Source organism: Oreochromis niloticus, linkage group LG3, assembly GCF_001858045.2.
Source record: "Oreochromis niloticus isolate F11D_XX linkage group LG3, O_niloticus_UMD_NMBU, whole genome shotgun sequence".
NCBI classification, from domain to species: domain Eukaryota; kingdom Metazoa; phylum Chordata; class Actinopteri; order Cichliformes; family Cichlidae; genus Oreochromis; species Oreochromis niloticus.
The window spans coordinates 76,559,718-76,583,499 of record NC_031967.2 but is presented as its reverse complement, the minus strand read 5'-3'; the positions used below and the strand labels follow the sequence as shown (position 1 = coordinate 76,583,499).

General features: G+C 41.6%; 1 protein-coding gene across 3 annotated transcripts; it reads left to right on the top strand.

Annotated features, from left to right (window-relative positions):
- Nucleotides 1–8,748: 8,748 nt before the first annotated feature.
- On the top strand, nucleotides 8,749–21,786 carry LOC112843820 (macrophage mannose receptor 1-like). Of its 3 annotated transcripts, XR_003216342.1 has the most exons (4): nucleotides 8,749–8,789; nucleotides 20,123–20,506; nucleotides 20,606–21,124; nucleotides 21,208–21,786. XR_003216342.1 is itself a non-coding variant. In XM_025902917.1 (3 exons), exons 1-3 carry the CDS (start codon nucleotides 8,750–8,752, stop codon nucleotides 21,001–21,003), a joined length of 822 nt encoding a protein of 273 aa, XP_025758702.1. In that variant the 5' UTR covers nucleotide 8,749; the 3' UTR covers nucleotides 21,004–21,786. The 3 variants fall into 3 exon arrangements, 1 of the variants encoding a protein (XP_025758702.1); XM_025902917.1 differs by having other exon boundaries at nucleotides 20,606–21,786; XR_003216346.1 differs by lacking the exons at nucleotides 8,749–8,789; nucleotides 20,123–20,506 and having other exon boundaries at nucleotides 20,894–20,950; nucleotides 21,036–21,124.
- Nucleotides 21,787–23,782: the final 1,996 nt, after the last annotated feature.

Below are 23,782 nucleotides of genomic sequence, written 5' to 3'. Positions count from 1 at the left end.
TATTAGATTGATCAGTATTGCTGAACTATGAAAAAATGCAGTGTATTTTTTACATACAGGTATAACAGAATAGCTTTAGTGTTGTTGTTTATTTAAACTTGAGTATGAACTTATACAAAATGCAGCAAGGTATTAAAAAACAGTTTTATTGATTAAAAAACACTTAAGCCCGGGTTGTTTTTTCAGAAGCCCGGGGTCTTTTGGAATGTAATTTTTTCATAGTTAGATGCCATGTACTGTACCAGTGTACTTGCACATGTGATGTGACAATAAAAGTGATTTGATTTGATTCTGGTTCTGTCTTGGTTAAATCCTAAGTAGTCCTGATTTTGAACTGTTGTAGTCCTGTTTTAATTCTGGATCATATCTGGGTTTGGTTGAATTGGGGTTTAGTCCTCGTGTCTTGATACAGCCCTGATTTTGTTCTGCCTTGCTGCTTAATTAAAAAAGTAGTTTAAGGTGTCCTGCATATGTGATATATATTTTTCCCTATGCATTTGATCCACTGTTCTAAAGGAAGTGTGGCGTGGTGGTCAAGGGGTGTTATGATTAAGTTTGCAACAATGCCACCGAGTGCATTTTCACCAGTAGAAAATATGAAGACGAACTCTTTAACCCTTTAAGACCTACCATAGAACCAAGTCCGCCAGAGCTTATATTATATTTTTACATGCTGCAGTGCCAATTTTGGGAGCATTTCAAGTTGATATACATCAATACAACCATCATAGCCCACATTTTAATAATATGTATGCATTAAGTGCATAGTAATTACATAAATTGCAAAAACGTGCAATAAACTACAAAAAAATTGAAAATCGTTTTTGTTTTTTTAACATATATTTCTAGTTAGAGAAATTTAAGAGGCTTATCCCTCAAAACTGTAAATACAAAAAAGTTGCACAAAATAGTTTCCCACCACAGGAAATTTATTTTGAGTGTCTTCATAGTTTTATTTTTGAAATACACCAATTTTTATATACTGCAGGAAAAACGAAAATAAATATTATGATGCAAATTTGCAAAAAAGCAGCATATGCATCAAAATAAACTATTTCCAGCAGTGCAATATGAGTCCTAAGCATCCCAGAAACGACACAGAAAGTCATAAAGTCAAAGATAAGTTTTAAAAACACCAGTATAGGCTCATGAGGCCCTGATAGTAAAAAAATTTCCGCGAAAATGACGTCACTTCCGGTTTCGAGCAGGCAATGGCGGACATGTGAAAGTTTGCGCTGACGTCTATTCCAGCGTAGGAAGTGTTTTACGAACAGCTGATCGGATCGGCAAAGCGTGTTTCTGGAATATAATGTTTTTGTTGCTGCAAGCGCTTTTTATGCAGTTTTTGCAAAGCTATATGTGGAAGGAAACCATGACCTAGGACAAGCTGATGGCATAAGATGTAAGTACAACTTCTCCGGTTTCATATGCAAAAAAAGTTATTGCTCTAGCTTACGTGGTTGCAGAGCTACCGGGATTTAAAAATAGTTACGCAAAACGGAGCGTGCCCGCTCCGACCGGTTTTAAAGGGTTAAACAAGATAACCAAAAGGCTACAGAGTTTTGAAAATGCACTATTGAGACAGATTTTTTCCAATACTAAAATGGCTTTATTAAATATATTTTATTTAAAAGAACAATTAAAAGCAGTTGCAGTCTGGATCACAATAAAAGTTGACTGTAGCACAGCTTGTCGGCTGTAGTAGTGTCCTAAATTAAATAAAACAAAAAAGTACGGAGCTGGACTCAAGGAAAGGAAAGTGTGAAGCCTAATCTTAGAAGTACAGATAGTGTCTATCTCCTGAATCCAAACTGGAAGCTGGTTCCAGAGAAGAGTGGCCTGAAAACTGAAGGCTCTGCCTCCCATTCATCATCTATCCTAAAAATAAACTCTATGTTTTTGCCTCTTTCATCTCTTTGTGTGGGGTAAGCCCCGGTGATTGACACAACAGTAGGACTGTCTTTTACGTTTGTAAGTTACTTTGTAACCTCCCACCTCTTGTTAGCCTCCAAATAATATGACTATTTAAATGGTTGCAAGTTTTATTTTGTAAGTTTTACGTTTTCAGTGATTCACCCAAGGGCCCAGGTTACACAATAAAAAACCTTTGTTTTATTTTTCTCAGGAGGACTTTCCACTCTTCCTCCCCACTCCAGAGAATACCACTTTGTGAACCAGAAAATGAACTGGGCCAAAGCTCAGAGTCACTTCAAAGAATAATTCATTGACTTGGTCACCATCTACAACAGCAACATCAACCAATTGCTTCTCTCAGTGTCACCAAGGGTTAATGAGTGGACAGGGCTCTATGATGATCGTTACAGCTGGAAGTGATCCATGGAGGAAAAGTTACTTTATGTTGGCAGTACACATGAATTTTTGATCTGGGCTAACGGCCAACCAGACTGTCAAAATACAAATGAATACTGTGTGGCTCTTGCAGGAGAAACACAGATGTATGATAGACCCTGTGGAGATTCTTACCCTTTCCTGTGTTATGATGGTATTAAAAAAAGAAACTGTTATCCCTATAATTTTATAAGATTTATATTTTTATATTATCTGCGTGTTTTAAAATTAATCCTTTTTTATTCTTTCACAGCTAGCAGTACAAGTTACATCTTAGTGATGGAGAGCCGCTCCTGGTCAGAGGCTCAGTCGTGCTGCAGGACATACCACACAGACCTGACCAGTATAACAAGCAAAGAGGAGAAATCCAACATCACGCTCACTTTGAATGGATCAGGGGCTCAATATGTGTGGATTGGCCTCTACAGGGATCCCTGGGCCGCTCCACCTCAAATCACTACTGCGCAGACTCTGGCTCCAAAAATGCAAGATGGCAGCCTCCACAGTGGACACTCTTTCAAGGATGAGGATGTACACATCCTGGACAGGGAGGAACATCTCTGAATCGAGGAGGGGGCCTAAGGGTTCATCTTTCGCCATCTTACAGTGCTGTGATTGCAGCCATTCCCCAACTCTCTGTCAATGGTACCCATGGCCATTGATCAGTGGTCTTTGACCAGTGGGTTTTGATCAGTGGTTGTTGATCAATGGTCATGAGAATTTGAATAATTAAGATTAAGGAACTTACCTCCCAGCCCATTGTTCCTTCAGTGGGCTGGTTTCAGTCATTATGCAAATGTACTGTTTATAAGGTTGGGGAAACCTGCTGTCAGCTGAGACTGAAGAAGTCACTTGGATGAGTGACGAAACGTTTCTGCCACAAAACGCTACGTCCAAATTCAAATTTTATTTGTCACATATACAGTCATACATAGTACGGAATGCAGTGAAATGCTTAGACAACTGCTCCTGACCTAAACAACAACAACAACAACAACAACAACAACAACAAACTATGAATAGGATAGGAAATAAATATGAAAATTAAAATGAAGGGTAAATTTAACTAGGAAGTAATAAAATAAAGTATAAAAATTAAAGTTAAAAATAAAATAACTGTACAACAAAATACGCAATACACAAATACACAATATAGAAAATATATAAGAATATATGAAGGAATATAGAGCAATATCAGCAGCTGTACGAGTACTAAATGGTAATGAGGAAATATAATGTTCAGGGTTGTGCAATCCACATATTTAAGTGTCTTGTGCAGTGCAAATATCAAAGAATCGCTTTCCTGACCTCAACAGAGAGAACAGTCCATTGTTGGGATGGCTGAGGTCCTTCACAATCTTCCTGGCCTTGGTCCAGCATCGCCTGCTGTAGATTGAGTGCAGGTCAGGGAGCTCAGAGCGGATGGTGCGCTCAGCTGATCGCACAACCCTCTGTAGAGCTCGTCTGTCCTGCAAGGTGCTGTTCCCGAACCAGGTTGAGTGGTTTCCCGTCAGGATGCTCTCTATGGTGAAGGAGTAAAGGTTCCTGAGCACCTTGGAGGGCAATTGGAAGTCTCTCAAGCGTCTGAGGAGGTAGAGACGCTGTCGGGCCTTTTTCACCACAGTGTTGATGTGACAGGACCTGCGTGATGTGAACCCCGAGGTATTTGAAGCTGTCCACTCTCTCCACTGGGCACTCGTTGATGACGGGGGTCTGGTAGTTCCTCTCCTGCTTAGTGCTGAAGTCCACTATCAACTCCTTTGACTTACTGACGTTTAGAAGGAGGTTGTTCGTCTGGCACCAGTTCTCCAGATTCCTAATCTCCTTCAGGTAGGCCGTCTCGTTGTTATCAGAGATCAGGCCCACCACGACGGTGTCGTCAGCAAACTTAATGATGGTGGTGGAGTTGGTAGTGGCCACACAGTCATATGTGTACAAAGAGTACAGCAGGGGGCTCAGAACACACCCCTGGGGGGCTCCAGTGCTGAGAGTGATGGAGGCTGAGACAGATGAACAGAATCAACTTTTGGAGATAGAGACAAGACTATACTCTCAGGGCATGGAACAGCAGTGAGGCAAGATAAAGGAAACCTAAAGACTGAGACGACATAAGCAACACAACCAGAGGGACGAGAGAGGGTGAGAGAGCAACACACAGAGACCTAACTACTGGAAAAGACAGATAAACATGAAGACAACACTAACCTAACAGGAGGGGACACACAGAGGCAAGACCCAGACAAACAGGATATTGAGACGAGACTTAGCAACCTTGGCCGCTGTCCTGAAGGTTTTAGATTTCATGATAGGTTTGTAGCATAAACCTATTTGCTGAAACGTTCAGGACAATTCTACTACACAGCAAAAACATGACACAAGTAGGCAAAGTTCTTTGTGTTTCTCGTGCACAAGGAAGACCAACTGGACAAGCGCCGTTCCTTCGCCTGACCTCAGTTGCTCTCGTATGCTCCCTCGTGACATTGCTCTTTATTGAGGTTACATGAATATGCATAGGTTCATTAACATAGGATATCTTCCATAGGAATACATGTGAAGAAAGAGTACCATCTGTATGCGCGTGTGTGTGAGTGTATATTGGGGGGGGGGGCATCAAGAGTCAAGATGTGACCCCATAAATGACTTCCCAAAATCTGCCTGGAAGTCCAGCAGTTCATCTAAACAAAGACACTTAGACTAAAACAGACATTTATTGTTTTATGGTAGGATAAACATATCAAAGAAGGCACATCCTCTCCCACGCTCCCAGGATGTGGGTGTGAATGCCAGAGCACTCTGGAATGCACACAAAGTCTTTGATGACCACTAAGGATCACACATCCGATTATACACCTCTAAGCATATATGGTTAGATATTTCCCAATACAAATGACAATAATAAAATATAAATCCAACATTTCACCCTGGGTCAACGCACCCGAATCAAATGATTAGTTCATTATCAGGCTACTGGAGAACTTCAAGGCATGTTGAGGAGGTAATTTAACCATTTAAATCAGCTGTTTTGGATGAAGTACACATCTAAAACCTGCAGGACACCAGCCCTGGAGTTGGACACCCCTGACCTATGTTGTCTGTTCCTAGAACTTGTACAAGTTTAGTTTAATAGGAAACAAATGGAAATAACTTGATTTTCTTAATGATTTGCATTATGATGAGACGAGGCCTATCATTTTCGTTTCAAGGAAACATTGGTAGAGTCAGTCAAAGGAGTTTGCAAAGAAAAGCGTCTGGACTTCTTTAAGTTGCTTGAAGACATTTCACCTCTCATCCGAGAAGCTTCTTCAGTTCTAAGGTCAAATGGCCGAGAGTCCCAGATTTAAACCCAGTGGGAGTATCCCCCCAAAGAGGGACAAAGGACCCCCTGATGATCCTCTAATCACATGAGCCAAGGTGTGAAAGCGGGTGTGGGACCTAATCAGCCAGGGTTTCGGGTGAGCTCATTGTGAAACCTGGCCCCACCTTGTCATGTGAATTCCTGAGGTCAGATGGCCCAGGATGTGAGTGGGTGTTAAGGCATCTGGGAAGGGATCTCAAAACTGGATTATAGATGGCAGACAGTTGGTGTCGTAAACCACCGCCTCTGTTCAAAGATGGTCGCTCACAGTGGACATAGATGGCCTCTTTCAAACCATCTGTTCTCTCTGTCCAAAATGTGAACGTTGGCATCCTCGAAAGAGTGACCGTTGTCCTTTAGATGCAGATGAACTGCTGAGTCTTGTCCCGTGGAGATGGCTCTTCTATGTTGTGCCATGCGCTTGTGAAGTGGCTGTTTGGTCTCTCCAATGTAGAGGTCTGGGCATTCCTCGCTGCACTGTACAGCATACAGGGAGTGCAGAATTATTAGGCAAATGAGTATTTTGTCCACATCATCCTCTTCATGCATGTTGTCTTACTCCAAGCTGTATAGGCTCGAAAGCCTACTACCAATTAAGCATATTAGGTGATGTGCATCTCTGTAATGAGAAGGGGTGTGGTCTAATGACATCAACACCCTATATCAGGTGTGCATAATTATTAGGCAACTTCCTTTCCTTTGGCAAAATGGGTCAAAAGAAGGACTTGACAGGCTCAGAAAAGTCAAAAATAGTGAGATATCTTGCAGAGGGATGCAGCAGTCTTAAAATTGCAAAGCTTCTGAAGCGTGATCATCGAACAATCAAGCGTTTCATTCAAAATAGTCAACAGGGTCGCAAGAAGCGTGTGGAAAAACCAAGGCGCAAAATAGCTGCCCATGAACTGAGAAAAGTCAAGCGTGCAGCTGCCAAGATGCCACTTGCCACCAGTTTGGCCATATTTCAGAGCTGCAACATCACTGGAGTGCCCAAAAGCACAAGGTGTGCAATACTCAGAGACATGGCCGAGGTAAGAAAGGCTGAAAGACGACCACCACTGAACAAGACACACAAGCTGAAACGTCAAGACTGGGCCAAGAAATATCTCAAGACTGATTTTTCTAAGGTTTTATGGACTGATGAAATGAGAGTGAGTCTTGATGGGCCAGATGGATGGGCCCGTGGCTGGATTGGTAAAGGGCAGAGAGCTCCAGTCCGACTCAGACGCCAGCAAGGTGGAGGTGGAGTACTGGTTTGGGCTGGTATCATCAAAGATGAGCTTGTGGGGCCTTTTCGGGTTGAGGATGGAGTCAAGCTCAACTCCCAGTCCTACTGCCAGTTTCTGGAAGACACCTTCAAGCAGTGGTACAGGAAGAAGTCTGCATCCTTCAAGAAAAACATGATTTTCATGCAGGACAATGCTCCATCACACGCGTCCAAGTACTCCACAGCGTGGCTGGCAAGAAAGGGTATAAAAGAAGAAAAACTAATGACATGACCTCCTTGTTCACCTGATCTGAACCCCATTGAGAACCTGTGGTCCATCATCAAATGTGAGATTTACAAGGAGGGAAAACAGTACACCTCTCTGAACAGTGTCTGGGAGGCTGTGGTTGCTGCTGCACGCAATGTTGATGGTGAACAGATCAAAACACTGACAGAATCCATGGATGGCAGGCTTTTGAGTGTCCTTGCAAAGAAAGGTGGCTATATTGGTCGCTGATTTGTTTTTTTGTTTTGTTTTTGAATGTCAGAAATGTATATTTGTGAATGTGGAGATGTTATATTGGTTTCACTGGTAAAAATGAATAATTGAAATGGGTATATATTTGTTTTTTGTTAAGTTGCCTAATAATTATGCACAGTAATAGTCACCTGCACACACAGATATCCCCCTAAAATAGCTAAAACTGAAAACAAACTAAAAACTACTTCCAAAAACATTCAGCTTTGATATTAATGAGTTTTTTGGGTTCATTGAGAACATGGTTGTTGTTCAATAATAAAATTATTCCTCAAAAATACAACTTGCCTAATAATTCTGCACTCCCTGTACACCACGTTGTTAAGTCTGTGTTTTGGAGTTTTGTCTTTCGGGTGAACCAGTTTCTGCCCGAGTGTGTTGCTGGGTCTGAAGTACACTGGGATGTCGTGCTTGGAGAAAACTCTCCTGAGTTTCTCTGATACACCGGCTACATAGGGGATGACAACGTTGTTGCGTCTGTCTTTCTTATCCTCCCTCGCTGGTGTCTGATCTTCTTTTCTGTGCCTCTTTGCTGACTTTATAAACGCCCAATTAGGATAACTGGACTCTCGGCCATTTGACCTTAGAACTGAAGAAGCTTCTCGAATGAGAGGTGAAACGTCTTCAAGCAACTTAAAGAAGTCCAGACGCTTTTCTTTGCAAACTCCTTTGACTACGATGACCTGGATGACTGAGAACCTTCACAGACACATTGGTAGGGTCACATGACCATTGTTGCTCAATTGATTGTTGGTCAATATATCAATTACATTCCTGCAGAAAGAAGAGAAGCAACATTAAAAAGATTAAATAGATCCACTGTCTTCAGGCCCAGAAAGGTCTCTCATCCTCTTGTCAGAAAGTAAACTTGATTTGTGTTTCAAATAGGGACACCCAAATTCTGCAGAAAGTTCAATCCCTTCACGTGGCCTAATTTGACAGTAAAATATGTGTGAAGAACAAAGAAAAACCTCTTTGAACGTCAGCTTTAGTCAGCAGATGACAAGATATGTTTTCAGGTAAGTCATCATTAATTACTCTGATTTAAGTATTTTGAAATAGACACATTTTGGGCATCCAATTCTGCCAAGATTATAGATCTATAGAATATAGATTTTAAATATTCAAAAAGAATTACATATAATCATGTTAGATATGTGCACCAAACTATGTACTAAGAAACCTATTATATGGACAACTTGTTTTACTGGAGATAAGGAATCTTAAATGATAAAAAATGGGTGATAATAATTATGCTACAATAATTATCATGGTGACTATATCTGTTGTACAGATGCCAAGAATGGAAGGAACATGTTTACTACTCCTCCTGTTGCTCTCAGGTCAGTGATATGAATATCTTAAACACTTGAAATATTAGCCATGATCATAATGATGTAATTTGGGTAATCAGAGTACACATTTTTTTTTGAACGAGATATTTATTAACACATTTAAACACAAGGACAGATATTTTCTCATACGACAATACCGATCCGAAAACCATCAATGACCAGTTTAAAATGTTCTATTCCAATCTCTAGACTTCAGATCCGGTTGACATAAAAAGCGTTGCTGAAATGCTTGATAGATTACCGATTCCACAAACATCCACAATTGATAGAACAGAAATCGATAGAGAGATAACAATTAGTGAAATTGCATTGATTTAATTGCTTCAACAAAGTAACAAACAACAAAGGTCAAAGCTGGATCATATCTGTACACACAGATGTTTTCAGTACTCAGACTACAATTCTCATCTAACATGTTGATCAAACTCTTATTTTGGCTCTATAAGAAAGAAAAGAAAAAAAAAAAAAAATCACATAAAAGACTGCATGTAAAGGCTTCATACCCTTTCACGATGTAATGAGGGGTAAGCCGGAGAGACTTCAGTCTCTCCTTATCCAACCTTACTCGACTGCATCTTCATTGACATCTGTATTTGGCTAAAGTGCAGTCTCTGGAGAACAAGCTGTGCGAGCTTCGGGCACAGATCTCATTCCAGCGAGAGATGCAGGACTGCTGCGTGATCTGCCTCACAGAAACCTTGCTATCGGACAAGGTACTGGACTCTGCAATATGAATACCGGGGTTCTCTGTGCACCACGCGGACAGGTCACAGGAGCTTACAGGGAAAAGCAGAGGCGGTGGGGAGTGTTTCATGATCAACAACAGCTGGTGTGATTATGCGTTACCATGCACCCGGTCAAATTCTTCTGCTCACCGGACCTGGAGTAACTGATGATTAAGTGCCGGCCATTCTGGCTACCGAGGGAATTTACAGCAGTGATTATTACGGCTGTTTACATTCCCCCACAAGCCGACACTGACCGATAGTGATAGGATTTCCGGCTCTTTTTAGAGAACCGGCTCTTTCGGCTCCCAACCGGCTCTTCAAGTTGTTTTGTTGCTTTAATTAATTTATTATTAACAACAATATAAAATTATGCACAAAAGCCATTACTAATAAAAAAACCAAACAAAAATATATGTTTATATATAAATATATACGGTGGCCCCTAGAGACAAAGCACGTACAAACTCCAAAACACATTTCTAGCGTTAACTGAACTTCCAAAACAGAGCTACCTAGATCACTTAAATTACACGATTGAAAGCATATGTGTGTTGTTTGTGTATTTATACACAAGCACTCATATATATACAAATAATTAAATTATTATTATTATTATTTTTTTTTTTAAAGTGTTCATTTACCACCATTACTACCACACACACCAAATCCGTCGAGTTTGTACATGCTTCGGGGTTTGTACGCGTTTCTGAGTTTTTACATGTTTTGGAGTTTGTACATGCTTTGTCTCTAGGGGCCACCGTAAATATATTTTTATTTATTCACTCCACATAAAATGTAATAAATAAATCATAATACAAAAACCAATTATTTCCATTTCAACTATTTAAATTTTCAGCTTTTTCCTTTTAAACAAATATAAAGTGAAACAACATAAAACACTGCAAACCACAACACAATTAAATATAAATTAAAATATGAAAACAAAAAGAACATGCATATTCTCTGTCATATGGGCCTGCATGAATAAACTTTCTGAATCCTTTATCATCTGCAACTGAAAATAGTTGTGGATGATTACTATACCTTTCTAATGTGACGTTGTTGTCCCTGGCTCTTTCCCTCCTGCTCTGTTCCTGTGCTACTGCGAGTGTAGCTACCGCCCCTCCCCCCCTCTTCCCAGCGCAAAGTCTAAGGCTCGCCTGCGGAGTGAAGCGGAGAGACCCAAAAAAAAAAAAAAAAAAAAAAAAAAAAAGTGTGAGAGATAGAGGGTGAGAGACAAAAATGAGAGAGAGAGAAAAAAAAAAAACCCACGGCGTCGTTCACTTCAAAGATACGGCTCTAAGAGCAGTTTCATTCGTGACTGACACATCACTACTGACCAAGCACTCAGGGAACTGTACAGCACGATCAGCAGTGAGGAAACCGCACACCCAGAGGCATCGTTTATCGCGACCGGGGAATTTAACAATGAAAACCTGAAGAAAGTTTCACCAAAACTCCACCAACACATCCATTTCAACACTCGTGGAGACCGGCTACTTGACCACTGCTACACCTCCTTCCGGGATGCGTACAAAGCCCTCCCCCGCACCCCATTCGGCCAATCAGATCACCGCTCCATCCTGCTCCTTCCCGCTTACAAGCAGAAGCTTAAACAGGAAGCTCCAACCCTGAGGGCGGTGCACCGTTGGTCGGACCGATCGGAGTCCACGCTGCGGGACTGTTTGCGGACGACACTACAGTGGTGAGTCTTATCACCAAAGGTGATGAGACGGCCTACAGCAGGGATGTCAAACTCAATTGCACAGGGGGCCAAAACTCAAGGCACACTTTAGGTCGCAGGCCAAACAAGATTAGCATTTTTTGAACACACTTAAACACATTTTCCAAGCTCCTTAGACACTTAAACAATGTTTTTTTAAACAGAAATATGAATAAAACAGACAGGAATATTTTTCCAGAAAAAAATAAACTTAAAATACACTTTAACTTTAAATATTTTGGTCTTCTTAAAAATATATCCTGTCAAAATTATGCAAGTTAGAAATATGAACATGCTGCCAAAAACCCCAGAAAAAAAAAATAAATGAAAGCAAACAAGGTTCGAGCCGCATGTAGACCGAGCTGGTGCATTGCTTCAGGAATGGAACTAATAAACTGTGCGGGCCATTCAGTGTCGTACTTTGCCATGAGTGTCCCATTACACTGCAGCTCCATCTGAATCTGCACAGGTGCAATTTCCACGTAAATGGGTTGCGAAGCAGCTCGAAATTCTCTTTTTGTGCTTCAAAGTCACCAAAGCACCGGGCGTACTCAGTGCGCTCAGTTTATCAGCAAAGTCCGCTGACTTGGTTCAACAATACTTGGCAACAGGGAAAGTGAGGCAAGTTGCACTGGTGCATTTGTGACAGCTTCACTTGAAATGCCTTCACCGCATCATACATGCCATGTCCATGAACTGACAGGTTTCCTTGCTGAGCTCAGAAACTTTATTGAGAATTTTTCCCCAACTCAGCCAACGGACCTCTGTATGATATGGAATGTGGGTAAACTCTGAATCCATTTCCCACATAAAAGACTGAAATTGACGGTGATTTAAACTTTTAGCTCAGATAAAATTTACGGTTTGCGTTACGGTGATCATTACTTGCTCGATTTTTAGGATTTTACCACACAGTGTTTCCTGGTGTAGGATGCAGTGATATGCCAATAACTCACCGGTACAGTTCTCCTCCTGCGGATCTTTACTCTCATCCTCCTGACTAGTCCACTTTTTTTCACCGCACAACACTGGTGCTCCATCTGTTGTAAGTCCAACAAGTTTGTCCCAGGGCAGTTTCATGTCGGATACACTGAAACAAATGAAACAATGACAGAATGTGCAACTTTGACCCCACTTTCCTGAATAAACTTCATGTCTTTTTCGCAGACCTCAAAACCACAGAAAATACCAAATATTCAATTAAATCAAATCACACAAGAAACACTCATTCACACATCAGGCTCCTGGCTAGCTCGCCACGTGTAATGCAAAGTTATTTAAGGGCTAGTTTTATTGCAATGGGTGAGTTTACTAACTGACGCGCAGAAGAATAGTTCTTTATAGAGCCTAGATGGTGTGAATGATGAGACTAGAGACTGCAATATATTGTTCAGGAAAAACCAAAAATATATTGAATAAATGGGGAAAGGGGAAATGGAACAAAAGTCCTTTTGTTAAGAGTCCTTTTTTAAAGTTCACTTTTTTAAAGGAATTCCTCCTTAGGGTCCAGCTTCATGTAATGGGGAAATATGTCCGTAATCCAAAGACTGCAAAGGGGGGGGGATGGTCCTACCGGCTCGCCACTTCAATATGAAGAAGATCAATTCAAGGGGGGGGGGAATCCCTGACCTGTAGGCCAGAAAAATATCATTAGTACATTAAGTTCAATCCAGTTTACCGGTAAACAAATAAATTTTTCAGCAAGTCTATGCAACAATGCGAATCATGAATTATCATCATCAGTCACAAATGTACAACAGTTAAATTATTAATCATCTTGGCTACGTAGCTTAATCCATACATTCCAGTAGCGTTCACTACAAACAAATACAAAAACAACAATAAAGAAAAACAACTGTCTAACAGACAGCATAGACGAATTCAAGGCAACACATAACAATAATCATTCAGTTGCACTTTGTTTCAAAGAAAGCCCATTTAAGTACTTAAATAAATAAAAGTGTTCAAAAACAGCAGTTTTCGAACCGGAGTTCTGCTCGCGGTGGGAACGCCGCCGAACAAAGTCCTTTTTAAATCGCGGAAACGATCGACTCATTACTGACAACTAACAGGTTGTTTTTGGTTGGTGTTAAAGACACTTACCGCTGAGGTTATAGACGAATTGAGGGGAGAAAACGCTTTGTTTTCCAACGCCGTTCTAAACGCCATAAGCTTACAGCCACAGCAGGAGTCGAACCCGGAAGTATCCCTCCACAGCCGGTTTTCACAGTTGCCGCGACGTGGAAGGAGCAAATCAGGAGAGGGACCTCAAATCAGCTGACGTGGGTCATGTGACAGTGCGTATGGGTTACACATGCGTTTTCAAAAATGTCTTTTCCTGCCATTGTCCCGTGCATCGATTTAATGTCCAATATTTACACTCTACGGATGAAGATGGCCAGCTGTGCAGTGTCCATCATGTCTGTACTTTCATCCACAGCAAGAGAATGTGCAATAAAGTTTTTGCTTCTTTCACACAACTGTGTTCTTAAATCAGTGGCCATCTCACAAACCCGATCAGCAATCGTATTTCTCCTCAGGCTCACATTTGCCAAAATCTGCGTTTTGTCTGGACACAAGACGTCGCACACCTTCATCATGCAGCTCTTCAGAGTGCCGGGCTGATTTGTCTCCACTGCTACAATAAAACTTGCTTTCACAACAGCTTCACTTTGTGATTTACCAGTTTACCTGCAATGTAAACTGCTAGTAAACTGTTTACCAGCAATGTCTGTAAACATATATTCAGTCTACCACCGGTGCTGAAAGGCTCTGCTTTCAGAATCAACTTTTCGCTTTCATTGTGAGGGGCAATAACAAAAGTTTGACTTGATTGATGCGGGAATCTTCCCAGGTAGCCTAGCTTTCGGCAAGGAGGCTGCAGCGCTGCATTATGGGATCTGTCATTTGTGTGTTATTAGCACCTCATACTGCTGGGCCGTGCATAGAAATAATTAAAAAAAGAAACTATATAAAATGATCTCGCGGGCCGGATATAAATGTATGCCGGGCCAGATGTGGAGGTGAGCTTTAGTCCCTCCAAGACATCTACAGGAAGTGGTGCCTGAGGAAAGTGGGGAGGATCATCAAGGACTCCAGTCACCCCAGCCATAAACTGTTCAGACTACTTCCACAGGAAGGAGGTTCTGCAGTATCCGGTCCCGAACCAGCAGACTGAGAGACAGCTTTTTCCACCAGGCCATCAGACTGCTGAACACTTCACAGACACCTCACCTTCACTACTGGAACTTCAACATTATGCACTCCATACTGTACATTAATGGCACTTGTTTGCACAATATCCAACTGTCAACCTCCTCTATTTAATTTAATATATATATATATATATATATATACATATATACACACATATACATACATATATATATATATACATATATATACATATATATATATATATATATATATATATATACATATATATATATATATATATATACACATATACATATACATATATACATATACAAAAAAAAAACAAAAAAACCCACCCATCTCGCCTTTCTGTCCTGGCCTTTCTGTCCTGGTCGTTGTGTCCTTGGGCAAGACACTTTACCCTACTGCCTACTGGTGTTGGCCAGAGGGGCCGATGGCGCGATATGGCAGCCTCGCCTCTGTCAGTCTGCCCCAGGGCAGCTGTGGCTACAACCGTAGCTTGCCTCCACCAGTGTATGAATGTGAGCGTGAATGAATAATGGCATTGTAAAGCGCTTTGGGTGCCTTGAAAAGCGCTATATAAATCCAATCCATTATTATTATTATCATTATTATCATTATTATTATTATTATTATCCTTCAAGCTCGGGTCCTCTACCAGAGGCCTGGGAGCTTGAGGGTCCTGCGCAGTATCTTAGCTGTTCCTAGGACTGCGCTCTTCTGGACAGAGATCTCCGTTGTTGTTCCCGGGATCTGCTGGAGCCACTCGCCTAGCTTGGGAGTCACCGCACCTAGTGCTCCGATTACCACGGGGACCACCGTTACCTTCACCCTCCACATCCTCTCGAGCTCTTCTCTGAGCCCTTGGTATTTCTCCAGCTTCTCGTGTTCCTTCTTCCTGATATTGCTGTCATTCGGAACCGCTACATCGATCACTACGGCCGTCTTCTTCTGTTTGTCTACCACCACTATTAGCCACCACCATTTTGTCCGTCTGCATCTGGAAGTCCCACAGGATATTAGCTCGGTCATTCTCCATCACCCTTGGGGGCATCTCCCATTTTGACCTCAGGACTTCCAGGTTATACTCAGCACAGATGTTCCTGTACACTATGCCGGCCACTTGGTTATGGCGTTCCATGTATGCCTTGCCTGCTAGCATCTTGCACCCTGCTGTTATGTGCTGGATTGTCTCTGGGGCATCTTTACACAGCCTGCACCTGGGGTCTTGCCTGGTGTGATAGACCCCAGCCTCTATGGATCTTGTACTCAGAGCTTGTTCTTGTGCTGCCATGATTAGTGCCTCTGTGCTGTCTTTCAGTCCAGCTTTGTCCAGCCACTGGTAGGATTTCTGGATATCAGCCACCTCCTCTATCTGCCGGTGGTACATACCGTGCAGGGGCCTGTCCTTCCATGATGGTTCCTCACCTTCCTCCTCTTTCTTGGGTTTCTGCTGCCTGAGGTATTCACTGAGCACGCTGTCAGTTGGGGCCATCTTTGTGATGTATTCGTGGATGTTTCTTGTCTCATCCTGGACTGTGGTGCTGACACTCACCAGTCCCCGGCCCCCTTCCTTCTGCTTAGCGTACAGCCTCAGGGTGCTGGACTTGGGGTGAAACCCTCCATGCATGGTCAGGAGCTTTCTTGTCTTTATGTCAGTGGCTTCTATCTCCTCCTTTGGCCAGCCTATTACCCCAGCAGGGTACCTGATCACGGGCAGGGCGTAGGTGTTGATGGCCTGGATCTTGTTCTTACCGTTCAGCTGACTCCTCAGGACTTGCCTGACCCTCTGCAGGTACTTGGTGGTTGCAGCCTTTCTAGCGGCCTCCTCATGGTTCCCATTCGCCTGCGGGATCCCCAGGTACTTGTAACTGTCCTCTATGTCTGCAATGTTGCCTTCTGGTAGTTCAATCCCCTCAGTTCTGACTACCTTTCCTCTCTTTGTTACTATCCGACTACACTTCTCCAGTCCAAACGACATTCCAATGTCATTGCTGTATATCCTGGTAGTGTGGATCAGTGAATCGATGTCTCGTTCACTCTTGGCATACAGCTTGATGTCATCCATGTACAGGAGGTGGCTGACAACCGCTCCGTTCCGTAGTCGGTATCCGTAGCCAGTCTTGTTAATGATCTTGCACAATTCTAGGCATTCCAGTATCCAGCTGTGGGGCATTGAGTCATAGGCCTTCTTGTAATCAATCCAGGCAGTGCACAGGTTGGTCAGTCTGGTCTTGCAGTCTCGGCTGACTGTTCTGTCTACCAGTAGCTGGTGTTTTGCGCCTCTGGTATTCTTGCCAATCCCTTTCTGTGCCCCGCTCATGTATTGACCCATGTGCCTGTTCATCTTAGCCGATATGATGCCTGACAGGAGCTTCCATGTAGTACTGAGGCAGGTAATGGGTCGGTAGTTGGATGGGACCGGTCCCTTCTTGGGATCCTTGGGGATCAGGACCGTCCGACCTTCGGTTAGCCATTCCGGGTGTCTCTCGTTAACTAGCAGCTGGTTCATTTGTGCTGCCAGACGCTCGTGGAGTGCAGTCAGCTTCTTCAGCCAGTAGGCGTGAACCATGTCGGGCCCTGGTGCTGTCCAACTCTTCATACTAGAGACCCTTTCTTGGATATCTGCCACTGTGATGGTTACTGGACCCTGTTCAGGGAGGTTGCTATGGTCTGCCCTCAGATCCGCTAGCCACTGAGCATTGCTGTTATGGGTTGTGTCTTTCTCCCATATGCTCTTCCAGTATTGCTCCATCTCCAGCCTTGGTGGTGCTGTTCTCTTATTGTTCCCTTGCCACTGAGAGTACACCTTTGCTGGTTCTGTGGAGAACAGCTGGTTTATTCTCCTGCCTTCTATCTCTCTGGTGTACCTCCTCAAGCGGGTGGCCAAGGCTGTGAGTCTTTGCTTGGCACTTTCCAAGGCCTCAGGTATGGACAGCTTGCTGTATTTCTTATGCACCTTCTTTGTCGCACCTTTCTGCAACTCCGTTAGTTGGCTAACCTCCCTCCGTGCTACTTTGATCTTGCCCTCTAGCCTCCTTCTCCATAGAGGGTACTGCCCCTTGTGGCTGTTCAACTTGTAGCCAAGCATCTCACTGATCACTGCTGCCGTATTGTAGATCGGTAATCGTGGTTGTAGGTATCGTCCGTAGTGCTGCATTAACATCATCTAGCAGACCTTCTGAGGGTACTTCACGTAATCTTGGTAACCGGCTACGGGGGATCCAGGTTTCAAGCTTGGCCATGATCCTATTTTTCAGGTCAGTTCCTCTCGCACTCAACGATCCTTCTCCTATCGCACTTGGGGCTATGTACCCAATCTTGGGTGGGGGTGATGATATCTCCCCCCTGACCTGGCGTCCTGACTCCGTCTTGCCGTAGCATTTATGTTGTACCTCGTCAATCTCTAGCTGTGAGAGCAGTCCCTTCTTTCGAATGTTGGAACACTGAGCTACTAGTTGTTTCGCCGTCATTGTGGATGTTGGGTATCGAAGAATCCATAGGTCCCTCATCCTATTCATGTAACCCCTTCCACCAGGGTTACTTGCGTAGTAGCATTCCAACAACGCCCTGTTTTCGTCTCTTGCCCACCGATGCCTTCTTGTTCCAGTAGCCCACTTGTCGTCAGGGTGTCCTGGTTCCTCAACACCTGACGCAGACCTTGTTGATCCGGGCGACATCCGAGCCGGCATGCCTTCATATTTATCTGTCTCGCTCATGTCTATATACATATATATATATGTATATATATATATATATATATATGTATATATATATATATATATATATGTATATATATATATATGTGTGTATATATATATATATATATTAGAGATGGCACGATACCACTTTTTTATGTCCGATACCGATACCGATATCATAAATTTGGATATCTGCCGATACCGATATGAATCCGATATTGTGTGCTTTTTAATCAATAAAACTGTTTTTTTAATATCGTGCTGCATTTTGTATAAGTTCATACTCAAGTTTAAATAAACAACAACACTAAAGCTATTCTGTTATACCTGTGTGTAAAAAAAAATACACTGCACCCAAAATATTTCATAGTTCAGCAACACTGATCAATCTAATAAACCTTACCTAACTTAAAACCTAACTTAAACCTACTCCATCCTCCCTATTCTGGTATTTTAAAGAGTACTTAGCAGAAATATTAAGCAACCTAACTAATAGGGTTGCAAACTCCCAGCAAAAAAAAAAAAAAGGGAACCACCCCCCACCCTCCGCCTCATGATGCTTAATCAATGTAATCAACTTTAATTTGATGCAGGGTGAAAAAAAAATGCACAGAAACAAATTATTTTTCAAGAATAATTAAATAGATTCAACATCTTTCTTCAACAGAATTGCAGAATTCACAGACGGTACCTTCCCAAAGGAAAAAGTACTATAGCTTACTAGGGTATATAGACTTAAGAGTTACTATATATAGTAATGGACTTCTATACATTTTACATCAGATTAAAACTTTGGGTGTAAGATTCAGATAATTATTTATTAAAAGCTAGACATTTTAAATGAGAATAAGAAAGTAAAGTATGTCTTTGTGCCCCCTTTTCCCTGTTCATGCCCTATCGGCCCCCCTGGCTAAACTTTGCTAGATCCGCCCCTGCACAGTTACCAGCCGTCAGCTACGTAGAAAAGGATCCTGGTGTAGAAAGTAATATTAAATACATTCTAACAACAGCTTATCAAGGTTAAACGTGCTGCTGTTGTTCAGCCGCTGGTTTCCTCTTTCTGGTGCAAAGTGGGCCAAAAACAAAGAAGAGAGAGGGACTCGAGACAGAATAGCCGATCAGCTGATCGTTAAGCAGTTTCACGATTGAAGTAGTGGCAGGAAGGTGAGGGAGAGAGAGGCAGTCGCTCCATATATCGGTTGTTAAGCTTAACGTGGGAATGCTTTACAAACATTCAGAGATGAACTTACACACTTGCTTTACTTCTCTCTGGGATAACTTCCTCGGAGATGAAATGCTGGTTTGGTAGCGAGGCTACAAATACACACAGCCGCTCTATCACGTGAGCACACTGCTCCGACGTGCTACGGTTATGAGCCGAGTTACGCCTTGTTGCGAGTTTTGTGAGATGCTTTTTTGATATTTAATGGATCGGATTACATTTTTTATTTTTCGCCGATATCCGATCCAGTAATTTAGGTCAGTATCGGACCGATACCGATACGTAATATCGGATCGGTCCATCTCTAATATATATATATATATATATATATATGTATATATATATACATATATATATATATATATATATATATAACCATGTGTCTTCTTCTCTGCTCAGGATGAGAGGAGGAAGGGAAAGTGTGAAGCCTAATCTTAAAAGTAGAGATAGTGTCTATCTCCTGAATTGGAAGCTGGTTCCAGAGAAAAGAGGCTGAAAACTGAAGGCTCTGCCTTCCATTCATCATCTCTCCTTAACATAAACTCTATGTTTTTGCTTCTTTCATCTCTTTGTGTGGGGTAAGCCCCAGTGATTGACACAACAGTAAGACTGTCTTTTATGTATGTTTCTTTGTAACTTCCCACCGCTTGATAGCCTCCATATAACATGACTACTGTTGTAATTTTTATTTTTATAAGTTTGTCTTTTTCAGTGATTCACCCAAGAGCTCAGTTTCCACAAGAAAAAAACCTTTGTTTTATTTTTCTCAGGAGGACTTTCCACTCTTCCTCCCAACCTCAAAGAACACCACTTTGTGAACCAGCTGATGAACTGGACTGAAGCTCAGAGTTACTGCAGAGAACACTTCACTGACTTGGTCACCGTCTACAACAGCGACATCAACCAACTGCTTCGCTCAATGGCACCAAACCTTGAAGATTGGGTTTGGTTAGGTCTCTATAATGATCGCTACAGCTGGAAGTGGTCCATGGAGGGAAAACATTTTTATGTTGGCAGTACACATGAATTTTTGATCTGGGCTAACGGCCAACCAGACTGTGTAAATGCAAATGAATACTGTGTGGCTCTTCAGGGACAAACACAGATGGACGATAGACCCTGTGGAGATTCTTACCCTTTCCTGTGTTACAATGGTAGGAAAAAGATCTGTTGCCCTAAGTATCCTACAATTGTATGAGATTTATAATGTGCATGTTTTAAAATTCATCCATTTTTATTTTTATTTTTCACAGCAAGCAGTACAAGTTACATCTTAGTGATGGAGAGTCGCTCCTGGTCAGAGGCTCAGTCATACTGCAGGACATACCACACAGACCTGACCAGTATAAGACGCAAAGAGGAGAAATCCAACATCACGCTCACTTTGAATGGATCAGGGGTTCAGTATGTGTGGATTGGTCTCTACAGGGATCCCTGGGCCCCCTGGTCTGACAACACAACCTCCACATTCACTAACTGGGCGCCTTCTGAGCCTAATAACAAAAATTCATTTGAGTACTGTGTATCAATGTATTCAATGCCAGGGAAATGGTATGATGCTCGCTGTAACTACAAACTAAATTTTTTCTGTTTCACAGGTGAGGTCCAGAATACAAACACTGTAAGATCCTGTCATCATGTAAAACACTAATGTTTGTGTTTTTATATGTGGTTCATTTTTAGCAGTGACAAAGCAATCAGTGCTGAAAATGAAGCTTCAGTCTGATGCAGACATGCACAGCACAGAGATCCAGCAGCAGGTTTCACAGCAGGTCAGCAGTTCAGTCACCAACACAAACTTGACACAAGTTCAATCTATGCTTCATGTTTTTCATCATCTGCACATTTTGTCCAGCTGTCAGGCCTCATGCTGTCAGAAGGACTGACAGACTTCAGGATTCGTTGGAGGAAAGTCCAGAGTTACCGTGACGACCAGATAAAGAAGCAGGATGTGGACGGTGACTGCAAAACTGAAGTGGACTGAACCACTTCATGTGTGAAGTTAATAACATGCTGTGCTGAGCTGTCTCATCCTTTAAATCTTTCAATATTTCAGAGTGTAAAGTTCCACCAACAGCTCATTTGTTCAGCTGCAGTTGTAGTTTGGTAAAAACTCTTTAATCAGTTTTGTGCCTCATCTTGAAGTTTTCCTGATCGGCTCTAGTCACTTGTTTTTGTTCTGCAGTGTCTCTTTTAAAAGCTTTGACACTGTCCTTCTGCTTTGACTGTTTGATAACCAAAGAAATGTCAGCAAAAAATGGGACCGTAAGAGCCCCAGACCTTACCCGATATCAAATTTTATCAGGATATCAGCTGTAATGTTTGCTGGATGTTCTAGTATCTGTAAATTTAACTTCAATTTAACTTTAATGCCTGGGAGCCAACTCTAGCATAGTCATAGTTATTGTTATGATATTAGTTTTTGCCTTTTACCTTTTCCTCCAATATATGTGGAAAAATGTACCACACACTCCAGGCCTTCTTTTGGTTTTGTATCTTTCAGCTTCTTTCAAATTACATTTTAAAGGTCATTGTTGTCTTCTTTATGTGTTTTCTGCGGTTTAATTCCTGTTTTGTGTTTTGCAAATCAGCAGCTATTTGCTTAAATGGTGCATCAGTGTAGGTAGGTATGCAAAAACCCAGGAAATAGGAAGACAGGAATTTTACATGTTACACAAAATGATACATAACAGCACTTTTAGATAATTCCAACTCAGCCACTACTGAGTAAATCCAACTTAGACTTTTGTAGTTAGACTATGTCAATTGCTACAACCAGCATGATTTACATTTGTGTTTAAGGTCAAACAACCTAATTTCAGTGAAAAGCTTTTCTTCATTAAAATAAAAAATGTCAACGCACATTGTTACATAAATTTTATTATTAGCAACTGTACTTTACTTTAGTTACAATAAATTACACATAGCAATTCCACTTTGACATTAACATTGCTTAATGCAAAACCAATGTTCAAAATCGACAGGCCCACTTCAAAAAATATGTCATTTCCTCTTGAACTGTATTCCAGCCAAGTACTACTGTGGGCTTTACCTTTGGGCTAGCTTTTAGATCATCCAGCTCCAGAAATATGTTTTTAAACACCTCAAATGTGATTTCAGTTCTTTAACGTAGCTGAGGTTGAGTGCATAGATTAGCCCTATGAGCAAGACACAGGCTCTGGGATAGTGATGGGTCCATTAACACTGACGCACCGACGCTTGTATCAAGCTCACCTAGCGAAGCCTGTATCGGTGCGTGCGTCGCTTTAAGAAAAAGTCACGTGATTGATACAGCTGCTGTATCGCTCATTGCCAACGCGCCAAACTGTGTTTAAAAGGTAATGCATCCGTATCTGCCAACAGAATGAGTCGCCACCACAAATAAACATGAAATTACTCTCGCAAAGATAAAATAAAAATACACATCTCTCCATAACAAAATGGAAATGTTTCTGCTGTGTAGGACCATTTCACCACCTTTTAACTGCAAATAGTTTGTCTGTCTTTGTTTCAGTGTAATCTATCAGAATAGGAAAAACAGCAATGTGACCTGCAGTGTAAATTATTTATTTCATTTTATGCAGGTTAAATGTCGCATCTGTTCTGCGGAGCTTTCTCACACAAACAAAAGCACCTCCTCAGTGTTCAGGCACTACAGATCCAAACATGAAAATGAGGACACAAACACACTGAGAATGAACACAGGTCGGCCTATATTGACACTGAGCAGCTTTATCATCTTTATCATTTTTATTAATATGTGTTTTATTATTTTGAAATCAAGCATCTAGGAAGATTGTTCTGGACCAGACAGTCCTGAATTTTATTATAAAGGACTGCCAACCCGTTAGTATTGTGGAGAGTGTCGGAGAGAAACATTCCAAGATCAGAGGATCCTTTAACGTACTGAGGGAATAGGAAGACATCTTATCTGAACCTTTTCCACCTGGCTTTACAGCTTTTGTGTACCCCAGCTTCATCTGTGCCTGTGAGTTTTCCAAAGCTGGGGAAATGGTGTAAAAAAAAACGCAATAGACTGAATGCAAAAACATTGGATAAACTTATTATTCTGAATAGAATTGTATAATAAAGTCTGAGTCAATTACATTTAAATGGGTAATATTACATTCACATTACTTTCATTTTAATTTTCACTTAATGTCATTCACAATATATTTTAAAGATGTCTGCAATATTTGCAATATAAAAGATATAAAATGATTCCATGGAAAGTGCAATACCTTACAGTGTATACATTGAATCAGTGTCTGTTGTGAGTCTCAAGTAAGTTGCCTGCAATGATATTTAAGGTCCAACAGTTGTCAGTAGTGGTGCAACGGATCAAAAATCTCACGGTTTGGATCGCATCACGGTTTTAAAGTCACGGATCGGATCAATTTTCAAATCAACAAAAATAGAAAAAAAAGACA